This window comes from Danio rerio, chromosome 16 (genome assembly GCF_052040795.2).
Source record: "Danio rerio strain M-AB ecotype USA chromosome 16, GRCz13ab, whole genome shotgun sequence".
Classification (NCBI taxonomy): Eukaryota; Metazoa; Chordata; class Actinopteri; order Cypriniformes; family Danionidae; genus Danio; species Danio rerio.
In genome coordinates, this window is record NC_141036.1 from 9,429,020 (window position 1) to 9,444,303 (window position 15,284).

General features: G+C 35.9%; 1 protein-coding gene across 3 annotated transcripts in view; it reads left to right on the forward strand.

Annotated features, from left to right (window-relative positions):
* Positions 1 to 15,284, forward strand: part of dnah5 (dynein, axonemal, heavy chain 5) — a 233,694-nt gene that overhangs the window by 56,239 nt on the left and 162,171 nt on the right. For all 3 annotated transcript variants that reach the window (XM_087286532.1, XM_087286533.1, XM_087286534.1), the window contains 3 exons: positions 2,629 to 2,797; positions 4,576 to 4,821; positions 8,830 to 9,023. In XM_087286532.1, coding sequence (XP_087142658.1) covers positions 2,629 to 2,797; positions 4,576 to 4,821; positions 8,830 to 9,023 — 609 coding nt within the window. The remainder of the gene's footprint in view (positions 1 to 2,628; positions 2,798 to 4,575; positions 4,822 to 8,829; positions 9,024 to 15,284) is intronic.

Consider the following 15,284-nt stretch of genomic DNA (forward strand, 5'->3'; position numbering starts at 1 on the left):
AAAAATCTGTGGAAATCTGCGGATTTCTGCACACGCAGATTCCATTTGGGCCCAACAATAAGTCTTATTTTTTTTTACATTTCCTGACCTTAAAATAGAATCTAAATCCCTCATTTTGGGGGCCACCACAACGTGATCTAGGAATGCGGTTTCCCCGCCCACTGAATTGATTGGCAGCGGCGTATTAACATGTCCCGTAGTAACACATATAATCATATCGACAAGACAAAATGTGCACAAAGCTACTGGGATTAAAAGATCTATTCAGCTCTCTGTGATTATCAATCATCATCAAATGTGATCAAGAGTGAGTTTTACAAGTTTAAAACCTTTTAAAAAGAGTGCATGTTTGTTATAAATTACAGCGATTTTACCATGTTTATCACCACAGCCGCGTGTCAGTGCAAATTTAAAAGAAGTCCCGGTTTGTGGACGTTAAATCAGGTTTATCTTGCACATTACCATAACGAACATCCTTAAAGCAGTGTATATTAACATATATCCTGTCACATTTGCATGCAAATACAGTGCAAAGTTAAACTCGTGCACTGTGTGTGTATCTGTGTGTGTGCGTGAACTTTGTAACAACACTGTGTGTGACCCATCAAAAGGCTTGAACTCCACAACAAATACATCAAATAATCATTGGGAAAGTTCTTACTGCAGTATTTCTCACAAACTTTACATGAGATCTGCTTCCTTCATGTCTGTCACTGTGCTGTTTATCTGACGCAGCCAGAGGCACACCCTGATAAGGGTAATGGTGGGCGGTAGGGTTGGGCCGATAGACGATGCCATCATCCATCGTCGATGGCCAATAGACAACACGGTGCTGAGCTGGCATCGCCGATCCTCCACCACGCCCGTCACAAACCCGCTCGCAAAAAATACACACTTAGGCACTGTTTACACTAATCCGTCTTAGTATTAAAACTGCATTTTAGAACGAAAATGATCCACATGCACATCGTGTTTTACCAAGCATTTCTGAACCACCCTCCATCCTCTGAAAACGCACATCATATGACCTCACACACAGACACAGCCACACACTGTCATGCATTCTTCTGAGCTCCAAAGAGAAGTGCATGTTGAACAGTTCACCAAGGATCAAGAATGTACCGCTGGATCACGTGTCACTATAGTTATTAAACGTGATATTCAGACATCCCAAGTCTCCCGGAGATTCTGGGAGTCTTTATGCATTTGCAGGACTCATAGTGCCCGCAAACGAGTGATAATCTCCCGGAAATCGCGTGTCTTCCTCCCGGTCCTCAAATAAGTCATGCACCCTTCTCACCCCGGATCCCTCCTCGCTCTATAGAAACGTCGCACGCAATTTGTCAAACGCCCCCAAACCCCCTCCCCGCTTTTCACATGATGATGATACCAACCCTAGTGGGCGGGCAGAACTAGCATTAAAGGCACAGACAACAAAAAAAGCTACATACATTAGTGTTGATAGCAGAAAATTCCAATATTCTAAAAGGTATAATAAATAATCTGATGGGTGTTTTGAAATAAAATCTTTATAGACACGTTCTGGAGACAAAAAAGACGTATCTTAAATCTTGAAAAAGGGGTAAAATAAGTGCACTTTAAGTATATTTCTATGAACAAGTGTACAAGACTTTTTTTGTTTGTATAATTTAAGTATACCTAAGCGCAATTTCGGAGAAATACCTATACTAATGTTGCATATTGTTAGTTTATTTGTTCTTTATTGTTTATTAAATGTTTACTATATTGGAAAAGTTGAATTTCATGGAGGGAATGAGGGGAAAGTCAATTTACAGTTATTCACTATATATATATAAAGCAAACTTATTGTTAACCAGGTTATGGATTTTTACTGTACCATTTAAAAAAAAAAAAAAAGTGGCCAGGCAGTGGCGCAGTAGGTAGTGCTTGCGCCTCACAGCAAGATGGTCGCTGGTTCGAACCTCGGCTCAGTTGGTGTTTCTGTGTGGAGTTTGCATGTTCTCCCTGCCTTCACATGGGTTTCCTCCGGGTGCTCCGGTTATCCCCACAGTCCATAGACATGTGGTACAGGTGAATTGGGTAGGCTATATTATCCATAGTGTATAAATGTGTGTGTGTGAATAAGTGTGTGGATGTTTCCCAGAGATGGGTTGCAGCTGGAAGGGCATCTGCTGTGTAAAAACTTGCTGGATAAGTTGGTGGTTCATTCCGCTGGGGCAACCCCGGATTAATAAAGGGACTAAGCCAACAAGAAAATGAATAAATGAATGAATTAAAAAAAAAAAAACATTTGCTGTTGAGGTCACTTCTATTGTTTAAGTGTATAATAACTCTGAACACATTAGAAGTGGTGAAAAGAAGCTCACTGATCCTTGCTAATGCTAAAATGTGCTTGCATGACAGTGAATTTGTCCTTGCCTTTCAAGCAAGAACATCTGAAATATTCTGCTGTTGAAATATGTACTGCATTAGTGTGCGTTGATCAATGGCTTCATGTTAATTTCTGCTTCATTTTTGAGGCCTTATTACTGCTGCCACTTTGCTATGACGACTTTTACAAATCCAATTTTGTGACCAGACCGTCAAAGTTCTAAATGAGTCATTAATCAATCCGATCGTGCTCGTCTAATTTATTTCTCATTTTAGGAGCTTTGCATCAAAGGAGCCCAAATGCTGCATACTAAAAGCTCATTGGTGGAGGAGGCAGCCAATGAGCTGATTAACATGCTGCTGGAGTTGGAGCAGAAGGAAGAGGACGACAGAAACCGTGATGACAGCAGGACAGAGAGCAAAGTGGAACAGATGGAGAGCGATGGTAAGAGCTGTTGTGCATCTTCTGCAGTTGGCACCAGAAAAGATCATCTATAATTAACATTTTTTTTTTTTGCCATACTAATTCACAGATTGTACACAGACATACTTTAAAGTCCATGTAAAAACTAAATTTTTCTACCTCACATTGTTATTTAATTTAATTCATCTTTATGTCTATAGTGCTTTTATAGTGTAAAGTGTAATGTAAAAGTAGATTAACCTTGACGTTCGAGTGAACTGAAACTGTGTCAGTCCAGTTTTCAATGATTTTTTCTTCATTTAGTGAATAATTAATTTCATCAAATGAAAAATTCGATCGCATGGATATCAGCCAATCATATTCAAGAACCATACAGAATTTTTGTCTGATTGATAATTTTGAAATTAATAATTTTATATATGTAATAATGAATAACTGAATATGAATAATTTCGGCTTGACTGTATAACCATGAACATTAAGGGCTCTATTTTGACGGTCCATGCGCAGAGCGCAGGGCGCAAACGCTTTCAGGGCGTGTCAGAATCCACTTTTGCTATTTTAAGGATGGAAAAATCCGCTTTGCGCCATGGCGCATGGTCTTAAAGGGTTGAGTTTATTTTCTTAATGAGTTATAGGTGTGTTTTGAGAATAAACCAATCAGAGTCTCAACTCCTATTCCCTTTAAGTGCCAGTTGCCTCGCGCCATGGCACATTTGCTATTTACATGACGTAAAGTAAGTCTAAGTGGAAAAACTGAGCATTTCACTAGCAAGAATACAGTTAAACAGAGCATCTGCAGTGCGAGAATGAGAGATAAATTAATAACTTTCACTTTCGCTCTCGTGGATAGGGAAACCTTGTGGGCACAGACATCAATTAGCCTATAAATAATTAATTTTGTTTGTTAAGCGCAAATATTTGTTTCAAACCTATTTCTAAATTCAGTTCTAATAATGAAGTGTGTCCAAAATACTGAGTTATATCCCAATACACATGCTGTGCCCCATATGGTCTAAAACCTGACAGGTGGGCAAATCTAAGCTTGTTTTTAATAAAACAAATATATATATGGATATAATAAATAATACTAATAATGATAATAACATTATACAAAAGCAAATTGAATGAACTGAAAAAGCCTCCCGAGATGAAGAAGGCATAAAAGCAGTGATTTGTCATATTTATGTAGGCGTGAAAATAATATGTTTTGTAATATTTTAATCCTTTATATTTATATTCTATGTATATCCTTATTATATCCTATATACCCTTAATATTTAATTATTTTTCATATGTAACGATATTTGCGTATTGCTCTACATCTTGTGTGTATTAAGCAGTGTGTAAGCGAGGCGAAACTCTGCACTGGACTATAGACCGGGTTTGTTTTGGTCTATTAAAAAATCTATTATATTCTCTCAAAATAGCAACGCACCAGCAATGCGCCTCAGAATGCCTTCCTTTTTAGACCAGAAAGCCTATGGACGCACATATAAGCGCAAATGCATTTGCTATTTAAAAAGCGTGGCGCAACACCTCAAAACAACTCTTGCGCCAAGCTGCAACTAGCAAATAATTATTGCGTCGCGCCTTGCGTCACATTGCGCCGGGTGTATGATAGGGCCTTAAAACTACAATTATGTTGTTAAAAATAATAGGGCCTTTTTAAAGCATAACATATTCTTATATTACTCAAATTGCTTGGTTTTCGTTTTCCTCCCGTTTCCCTCTCTAATGATTGATTAAGCAACACTGCATGATCAGTTTCATCATGTTCTGTTTTATTTATCCAAACAGAGGAGGAATGTAAATCAGAGGGCCGTCTTTTTTCACGCAGCACTATGGCCCCAAGCCTTGGACCGTCTTCTCCATTACTGCGAAAGAAGAAAAAGTTGGATCTGATGAAGGTGATGGAGGAGGAAGCAAAGGAGCTCCTGTCTCACTTTAATCATCGGAATGTGGATGCGTTACTGCGGCTCACACGTAACACCCTGGAGACTCTACGCAAGCGAATCCACGCGTCATCGCTGATGCACTTTCTGGGTTTGTGTTATCACTTGTGTTTATGCCTTGTGTTAAATTAGGGTCAGATTATTAAACAGTGCAAATCAGCACAAGACTGCAGTCCAATGAAAGCTCTGATGGAAGCGGAAAGTTCTGCTTGTGATTTACTGACAATGTTAATTTAAAGAACACAGATGCAGCCAGCTCATTTGCATAATGATCAATGCAATCTACCAAGAGCAGCATAAATTAGGGTTGCCGACAAGCAGAGCAGATGATAATTGTTTGAGCAAAATTATCTCCCCTCAACCATGCTGTAAATAACACATTATTTCCATCTGATAGGAGAATTCCTACAAACAAACACTGTAAAAAAAAACTTACTGCCTTCATTTTTTTAGTTGAATCAAATTATCTTTTCTAGTCATTTCAACTTACAGCAGTCAAACTGACTAAAATATTGGGTAAAACACTGTATAACTTAAAACGGATAACGAATAGTTGTAGTTAACTTATTGAAATAAGTTAGCATAGCATAAAAACTTTTGTTGTGATGGTAAAACATTCACCCCTCACACACTTCTTACCCTAAACAGATTTAAACTGTGTTTCCTACAAAAATACAAAGCAGGTAATGTTTCACTTTTTGTAATATTATTTTTTACAATGATTCTTGGGTGGTAATGTATTACAAGTAACATGAGATACGAAATCAGATTACTTTGTGAAGTAACTAGTGAAGTTACACTTTACTTTTTTTATCCACAAGAAAATATCTGAGTTACGTTATTAGAAAAGTAATTCAGTTTAGAAAAGTAATTCAAGTCAGAAAAAGTAATGTCCTTTCCCCATACTGAAAGGAGCATAAGTTCAGATGTAGATACCTACTTTAGTTCTACATGTAGCTTAAATGTGAGGATGTATTTATTTATCTTATTTGTACAAACCTGTCAAAAAGATGTTTTTACACAATTCATTCGTGCTGTCATAACACAAATCGTTTAAGTCAGTGGTCCCGAGATTGGTCAGCGATTTACAATTTTACTGCGGCTCATACAAAGTATAAGGCTGAATTGATTTGGTCAGTTCTTGTCACAAGACTTGCTTTGCGCTCATGGCATTCTAAAAAAATTTAAGATGTTTTCAACTGGGTGCACCTGGAAGGCGTGAGCGCGTCACATGGCTTGCGCGCGTCGCTTGTGCTCGTCGCTCCCATTATGCCATTGGAAATAATATGCTCTCTATATGCCACTGAAAATAACAAACTTGTGGGCAGAAAAGCATGATATGTGAACAGCCCCTAAGGCCGCTGTCATTTTTGATCTACAGCAGTTGATCTTCTTGCACAGATGTGCTGGATTTACCTGATTTGTTGACAAATGGGTAGCAGAATCATTCCTTGGCTTCGTGGATTCTTCACTGGGCCTTTTCTCCTAAACAAAGAAACTTTCCAAAGACGTCTGCTTTATACTTATTTTGCAAACTTGTGGGTTAAATTTTGGCATTCAAGTGACCGAGCTATAGCCGAAAGAATTCTGTCATTTTCCAAAATAAAAGTTTTTTTTTTTCAAAATAAAAATTGATTAGACTGTTAATAAATAAAACTGAAATAATTAATGAGTTCTTGTGCAGCCTGGTACCAATTGATCCACGGACCGGTACCGGTCTGCAGCCGGGGGATTGGGGACCACTGGATTAGGATAACCTAATTGTTTAAGTGGATTGAACGTAAAACAATTAAGTTGTCTAAAAAACTCATGAATTGTGTTAGTTCAGCTCATTTTAAATAATAAGTTTGAGCAAAGCAACAACAAAAAATTTTTTTTGAGTGTATCCCTAAAATATATAAAACGGTCTTATCAAATTCCCTCACTTTTACTGACTAAAAATGTGAATTTCCATGACCGATAATAAACAGAAAAACAAGACACTGTTGTGCTTTGCATACTATTTAAATGCTTTTAGCTTGAATATGATTTTGCAGAACTTTAACATTCTCTATGAGAAAAACAGTGGATAATTTACCTCAGATTTTGAAAATACCCTGATATTCCAGAACTTGTATGAAAATATACAGTATATAAATTCCCTGAAAGGTCTTGAATAGACCTTTTAAAATGCCATGATAATCTGTAAATTCCATGAACTGTGGGGACCATGATAAAAACTGTGAATGTGTGAAATGCAACTTGTACATTTCATTCAGCCCGAGGTTTATTCACATTTCAAATCTAGTATAAAAGAACCTTAACTTTGTCAAAATAGTGTTTATAAATTAATAGTACATCTGTAAAAGGTTTATTCTTTTAAAAAAACTTTTCCCAAGTGCTTATTAACAGATTTTAAAAAAAACAAGCACGTTTAAATTATGACAGTTTAATGATTAATTTCTATAAAGTAATTCATTTGTCTTTGCCATGATAACAGTGCATAATATGTTACTAGTTATTTTGCAAGATGCTAGTATTCAGTTTAGCAGATTGTAGTATCAGTGGTATGCAATTATATATAGTTGAAGTCAGAATTGTTAGCCCCCCTAAATTATTAGCCCCCCTGTTCATTTTTTCCCCAATTTCTGTTTAACGGAGAGCAGATTTTTTCAACACATTTCTAAACATAATAGTTTTAATAACTCATTTCTAATAACATTATTTCTAATAATGATTTATTTTATCATTGCCATGATGGCAGTAAATAATATTTTACTAGATATTTTTCAAGACACTTCTATACAGCTTAAAGTGACTTTTAAAGGATTAACTATATTAACTAATTAGGCAAGTTATTGTATAATGATGTTTTGTTCTTTGGACAATTGGAAAAAAATGCTTAAGGGGGCTAATAATTTTTACCTTAAAATGTTTTTTTTTTTTTTAATTTCAAAAATAAAACAAATAACACTTTCTCCTTAAGAAAAAAATATTATCAGACATACTGTGATAATTTCCCTGCTCTGTTAAACATCATTTGGAAAATATTTAAAAAAAGGAAAAAAAATCAAAGGGGGGCTAATAATTCTGACTTCAACTGTATATTATATTTATCCATCAGAGAAATTTAATAGGAAATACTGTAAAAATTTAGGAAATCCACTTAGGAAATATTTAAAAAATAATTGACATTTCACAGGAGGACTAATCGTTTTGACTTTAACTTTATTATATTTATAGTAGATGAATAAGTAGTGTAATCCATTACATTCATTAATAATTAACTAAGTATATTGTAACACATTTAGTATTTTTTCTTCTTCTTCATTTTTTCAAGTAACACACAATAATAATATTTACTTTATATAAAGTTACTTCTACAACACTACTTGCAACTATTCTGGATATGCAACAAGGTCAACCTCAAAAAATAACTGTGGCAATTGCATTGCTTTGAACCTTTTCATTGCTGATTTTTTCATTCATTCCACTGACTATGTACTTTTACTAAAAGTTAAAACCGTGTTAACAAAGAATGTTTGTGCTGACTCTTAATGTGGTCAATTTGCCAAATACAAAGCTCTATATAATGATTTAATGGGTCAACTTTAACTTGTTTCTAATAAATGTAATGTCTCAATGAGAGAATTTAGCCTCTTAGGTTATGCAGGTTAGCTCCATATACTGGTTTCAAGAGTTCACACTTAGATACTGTTTGACAACTTGTTAGCAAGTTAGCAGGTTTGGCATGCTGTCCCGGGAGAGAACCCTGAGCTCGGAGATAGGTGAGTCCAGGACTATAAAGCTCCGCCAGGTCCATAAAGCATGCGAGGGGAGTACGAGGTCAGGTGTTCTCGAGAGCTCCCCTCAGCTAAAGAGGAAAGGAGGAGAAGGGGTGGATGGGGGGTTTCTTCGGAAAACGAAGATACGGGAGTAGTTCTTAGCTTGGTTACTTATAGTGAGTTTGGATCAATCCGATTGGCTAGCCAATAAGTGTAGATGAGTGGCCAGCTGCAGTCAATCATATCACGTGCTCCTCTCGAAATTAGTTTGTGAAACTTCATTTAATTGGTCAACTTTAACTTGTTTCTATTAAATGTAATTTATCATGCAACAGAAGCAGACTCCCCCAGTCGCCAGAAGGGAAGCGGGCCACAACCCATCTTTCGGGCAGGAGTGTGTTTAGCCATCCCCAACATCATTATGGTTCCAGGACTTGATGAAGTTCAGCATGCCTTGAACAGAGCTGTGGACTATGTGGTCAGCGTCAGTAAAGGAGTTGGTCAGTGGAGCAAAGAGAGAATTTCCAAGGTGTGTGTCTTCAATCCCTCATTTAGATAAGAAGTATGACCCTGCATTCATTCACTTTTTATGGGTGTTTAAGTGTAAGTTAAATTATTTCCTATTCAAGGACTATTAATTAAAATGTGAGATTAAATTGAGAACACATTACATTAATATATTTACCTACATTTGAGGTGACAAACTTTACATGCTGAGTGAAATCTAACCTATAGTAACTGTAAACTAACTGTAAAGTAACCTGCAGTAAAAGGCAAAATTCTAGCTATGGCGATATGTGAAGCATATTGTGCACTTTGAACCTTGACTAACAAGAGTGTCCAGCAGTTCTGCAACACTGATAGAATACATGTCATTTGTGCATGTGTTTGAAAACGTAACATTCTGTAGTGCATTTAGTTACTGTTTATGGCCATTTCTTGATTTCAGTCATCAAACAGTAAACATCCTTCATCTTTATCGTCTCTTGGTTGTTATGTATGATGATTTAGGATACTTTCATTGCTTCCAAACTGTACATGTTTGCTGCATTTGTAAAGCATCCATGTCTTGAGGTCAACGGACTGATTATTCTACTTGGGCAATCACCATAGACAAGAACGAATAAAATAGTGACTGCAGATTGAGGAAAAATAGTGTGGGTAAAATACTGATATAGCACTGGAAAAGTACCTCAGTATAATACATAAATTAAACTACTTACTAAATTACAATTCCTGAGAAAATCTACTCAGTTACAGTGATTTGAATATGTGTAATCCATACTTTACACCACTGCCTATCAGAGGTGTGGACTCGAGTCATGTGACTTGGACTCGAGTCAGACTCGAGTCATGAATTTGATGACTTCAGACTTGACTTGACAAAATATAAAAAGACTTGCAACTCGACTTGGACTTGAACATAAATGACTCGGACTTCCACTTGGACTTGCGCCTATTGACTTGTAAAGACTTGCTACTTTCTATAAAAAGCCCAAAGATAAAAAGTATGTTGACAGAACGCTCTATCTCTGCCTGTGTGTGCGTGTGTGACAGAGAGCATGCACGCATACTTTCGACCACTAGCGCTTTGTGGCGCACTTCCGTGTTTTTGCACCAGCGGGAAATTTGAAGATGCCATTTTCATTCTGACTCGGAGAGTGAAATAAACACATCCGCGATCTGCTCCTTTTGTTTTATTCAGCGGATTTACAACATCTGTCAAAGGTAAGAGACTTTACTACTTGCAATGTGTTACTGTTGTGCAAAAGCATTGTTTTACTGTTGTGCATAAGTCAATGAACTTCAGTTTTTTTTAAACCAAATTTACCCTCTTGTGATTTATTTCATATAATTATGAATGAACATGGCTGTAAATTATGTTTTTGCACTTGGTCGTTTGTGTCAATGCGCATATTATGTTTTATCTTTGTGTTTTGCCCATCCTCTGACAGTATTTTCTAACTATTTAATTAGTAGTAACATTAATTACATGCCATAATAACTAGATATATAATTTATTTTTAAAGCTCTTAAAACTGTAAAAAAAAGTTTTTTGTTATTTTCTGGTGACATTTTGCAATAAGGTTTCTTTAGTTAATCTATGTACTAACATGAACTAATAATGAACTATACTTCTAAACCTTTATTAATTATAGTTTAACATTTACTATTGCATTATTACAATTTAAAGGTATGCTTGTTAACAATAATGTTAATGCACTGTGAGTTAACAAGAATTAACCAATAATTTTATTTCCATTAATTAAAGCATAAAATAATGAATACTGTAATGAACTGCACTGCATTGTTTGTTCACATTAGTACATACATAAACTTAATTAATTAATACAACCTTATTGTAAAGTGTTACATTTTTCATATTTTGGATTGATACTATTAATTTTATTTAGTATTTAAAACCTTAAATGTATTTTTATTATTGTTGATGTTATGCCTCTTAGCAATATTTTAGTCCTCTATATGGTTTTTAATAAAAAAATTTATTGCGAGATTGTAATGTAATGCATATATATTGTTGAATTTCTGTTTGTTTGTTTTTCTGTATTTACCCCTCTATATTTAAGGCTTATCTACTATTTTTAAAGTACTTAAAACCAACCATCTAATAAAAAATACAATTAACAATCACATTTTGTTTCATGAGTGTCTTTGTTCCTGTTTTGTAGGACTCTTATTTTAACAGATTTCATTTGGAAACACTTGACTGATCATTCAATTAAAGTTTTACCTTTATTATTCCATCACTCAATCAGATCATTTAATTGTGAGTTGAATTACTCCATTTGTAATTGTTTTTAAATAAACTAAAAACGAAGACTTGTTTTATTCAGTTTGTTCAATGTGAACTTCTCTACTTTACATATTAAAAGATATTTAAAACCACTATGAATGTATTTAAACTAACATTTAAATTTATGTTTCACTGTGGGTATTTCTATTTTAATTTATTTATCACATTTATTGGCTATTCAAACATGAAAACAAGTTTTAGATACTTTGTGGCTCTAATAAATGGTTAAACATAACAATATCCCTGCAGAAAAATCCAGCTTAAACCAGCCTAGGCTGGTAAGCTGGTTTTAGCTGGTCGACCAGGCTGGTTTTAGAGGGGTTTTGGTCATTTCCAGGCTGGTTTCAAGCCATTTCCAGCCAGGTCTTAGCTGGTCAGGCTGGAAACTGACCAGCAAAATCCAGCTAAAACCAGCTTGACCATCCTGGTTTAAGCTGGACATAGCTGGTTTTAGCTGGTCATCTCCCAGCCTGACCAGCTAAGACCAGGCTGGAAATGGCTGGAAACCAGCCTGGAAATGGCCAAAACCCCTCTAAAACCAGCCAACCAGCCTAGGCTGGTTTAAGCTGTTTTTTTCAGTAGGGATTTTTGACAAAATGTTCTAAAATGATTGTTTACAAGTGCCTAAGTGGGATTCGAACCCCGTTCTTTATGAAAAGAAAGAAAAATCTGATTGGCTCTGACATTACTTTCACCAGTGGGCAGGTACTTCAATCTGATTTGCTGGTCTCTCGCGCGTGTATTCAGTCTCTCTGCGTTTGCTTGAGTTTTGTCCACACTGGCACTTCATACCTTTCCTGCTTTTGCTCTCCAGAGATCCTCCTGGTAAATTGATTATTCCAGAATGTTGATATGGTTTGTATATTGCTAAACTATTTAGTATAATAAACGAAAAACTATGAGGTTAAGGCAAATTCTATAATAAATACTAGTGTTTTTGAGAGTTAGGTATACTGCCTATGTTTAAGCCTAGTATTATTTACAAGTTGTTAATGAATGCTTCAGCATACTGTAGTATTAAGAATAGTGAACTGATAAAATGAAATACAGAGTGTAGTTTTACTACAGTAAAGTGTGGTGAATTGTAGTATAATATACCATATACTGTAAAAAAAACTACAGCACTGGGTCATTAGTTTATATTACACTTGTGTTACCATAGCAACTATAATATTACCCCAACAGATTAATTAAAGTACTTTACTATAGTACTGTACAAAACCCTGTCCATGCCAATAGATGTGTTCAGGGGCCCTGTGGAACAGCTTTTCCTCAAAATGAAGAGGATGACATGGAAAATGTCCTCCACAATCTTATCAATAATGTGGAAGACAGCAGAGACTAGTTCACTTTATTTTAGTTGCCATGATAAAATGGGATTGATAGTGAGATTTATTTAAAGAGTGAATAGTACAGTAGGCTATAATGCCAAATCAAGTTTTTCCTTATTTTTATCACAGTTACATTTCTGCTTGCGTTAGTTATATTGTTGTTTAAATGTTTTTTATTTGATTAGTATGGTGCACCTTTTGGATATTTAATAAATGTTTGTAAAACAAAATGCACTCTTTGCATCCAACCTCTATTCTCTGTGTCTTTAAGTGTTTGAAACTGGAAATATCTCATTATAAAACATACAGCCAAAATGTTATGGTTTATTAGATAAAAAATTTAATATGTAAGTCTATTTTAGTATTTTGGTTATTGTTAATAAATAGTGCCTCAATATAAATCATATCAAAAAGCACAAAAGGAGGAAACACAAGACACAAATTCTGTATATAATCTCTGAGAGCGCGCAGGAAAATGTGTGTGTGAGCAGTGCATATTTGAGAGCGAGAAAATTTGCGTGTGAGCAGCGTATATTTTAGAGCTCGCAAGCAGTTTTGTCCACAGAGGAAATCGGTGCACGAGCATCACACAAGGTAGAGAGCACAGTTCTTCATTGTTATGTGAAGAAAACAACGTTATTGTTTGTATGAAGTAGCCTACTTCATTGAGAATATGTGCTACCATTTTACATTGCTGCTAGACAGATTTGCATCTCCATCTCTTCAGCACACACGAGATTCAATTGACAAAATACCAAGTTTACTTAATTTTACTTTGCAGCATACAGGAGTTGTTGGTCTACTGCTGCCTCATTGAGGTTGTTTATGTAGTTTTAGTTAATCACAAGTTGATCACTAAAGACATAACATAGCACAACTAAACTTAATGAACTAGACAGCAGTAGACCTGCAATTTCTGTGTGATGTGAAGCAAAATGGACTCTTTTTTTGGTGGAACTCATTCTTGTGCAATATGCTGTGTAGACGAGACGCAGCACTGTTTAGCACTTTTTCAGAAAATTACATTTGTATCTTTATATATCTAAGCAATGTTCTTTCATTAAAAAAAAAGTTTGTTTAATAAATACAGATCTTACAGCCATACATAATCTGTTTAAATTTTATTTTTCTGTTAAAAAGACTCGAAAAGACTCGAAAATCAAACTATAGGACTTTGGACTTGACTTGAGACTTGTTGCCTTTGACTTGGGACTTGACTTGGGACTTGCCTGTCTTGACTCGGGACTTGACTCGGGACTTGAGGGCAATGAATTGAGACTTACTTGTGACTTGCCAAACAATGACTTGGTCCCACCTCTGCTGCCTATAGTGTACCAAAGACTATGGACCCTTTTCACATTTTTGGGTTTCTTAGCAGCTTAAGTCTACATAGTTGGGTAAGCTGAGAGCAAAGTGAATGGAAAAATTCAACAAATCATTTTTTATAATCCTTTTTGCTGAAATAATGAAAGAATAACTTAACAATGGTATTATCAAGACTTTCAGAAAAAATAAATAAATAAAGTGAGACTGATATTGGTAGGCGTGTTCGGTTTCTAGTTTTTTTTGGAGTCGACTTCACTCTGAACTCCACAGCTGAACCACAGCGGGAAAGCCCTCCACACGGAGGTAAGCGGTCCGCCGGTAAGCGCCAAAAGGAACAGCGTCATACCTTGTTGCCTTTGACTTGGGACTTGACTTGGGACTTGCCTGTCTTGACTCGGGACTTGACTCGGGACTTGAGGGCAATGAATTGAGACTTACTTGTGACTTGCCAAACAATGACTTGGTCCCACCTCTGCTGCCTATAGTGTACCAAAGACTATGGACCCTTTTCACATTTTTGGGTTTCTTAGCAGCTTAAGTCTACATAGTTGGGTAAGCTGAGAGCAAAGTGAATGGAAAAATTCAACAAATCATTTTTTATAATCCTTTTTGCTGAAATAATGAAAGAATAACTTAACAATGGTATTATCAAGACTTTCAGAAAAAATAAATAAATAAAGTGAGACTGATATTGGTAGGCGTGTTCGGTTTCTAGTTTTTTTTGGAGTCGACTTCACTCTGAACTCCACAGCTGAACCACAGCGGGAAAGCCCTCCACACGGAGGTAAGCGGTCCGCCGGTAAGCGCCAAAAGGAACAGCGTCATACCCCCCCATAGCGTTCGCTTTAAAAATTGAAATGCGGCCATACGTACCTCCGGCTACATAATTAGCAGTCTCCAGAAACGTCCGTGGGACTACGTTTTCAGAATGAGCCTGTGTTGGTTCTGCCCCATAGATGCTGCATTGGAAACAAGTTTCATAAGCGGTACTTTGTTATTTTTGTAATTTGATGCAAAGAGGATTCAATACATAAATAAAGACACATAAATGTTTTTACATTAGAAGAAAAAAATCAAATATTAATAAAACTTTCAAGGATTTAGGATGCTGGTAACCATTAAACACGTCACAACAGTCTTCTCAAAAAAGGTCCAATACACAAGACATATCATTCGCATATTTTGAATGGGGAAAAGTGTAACAGTCAATATGGCGAATGAAGCCCTGCCTTCTACTACAGGAGCCAATCATCGATCGCTATAGTCTGATGATTCTCTGGGGCAATGGCTCAGACCAGACATCCGATTTTTTTATGAA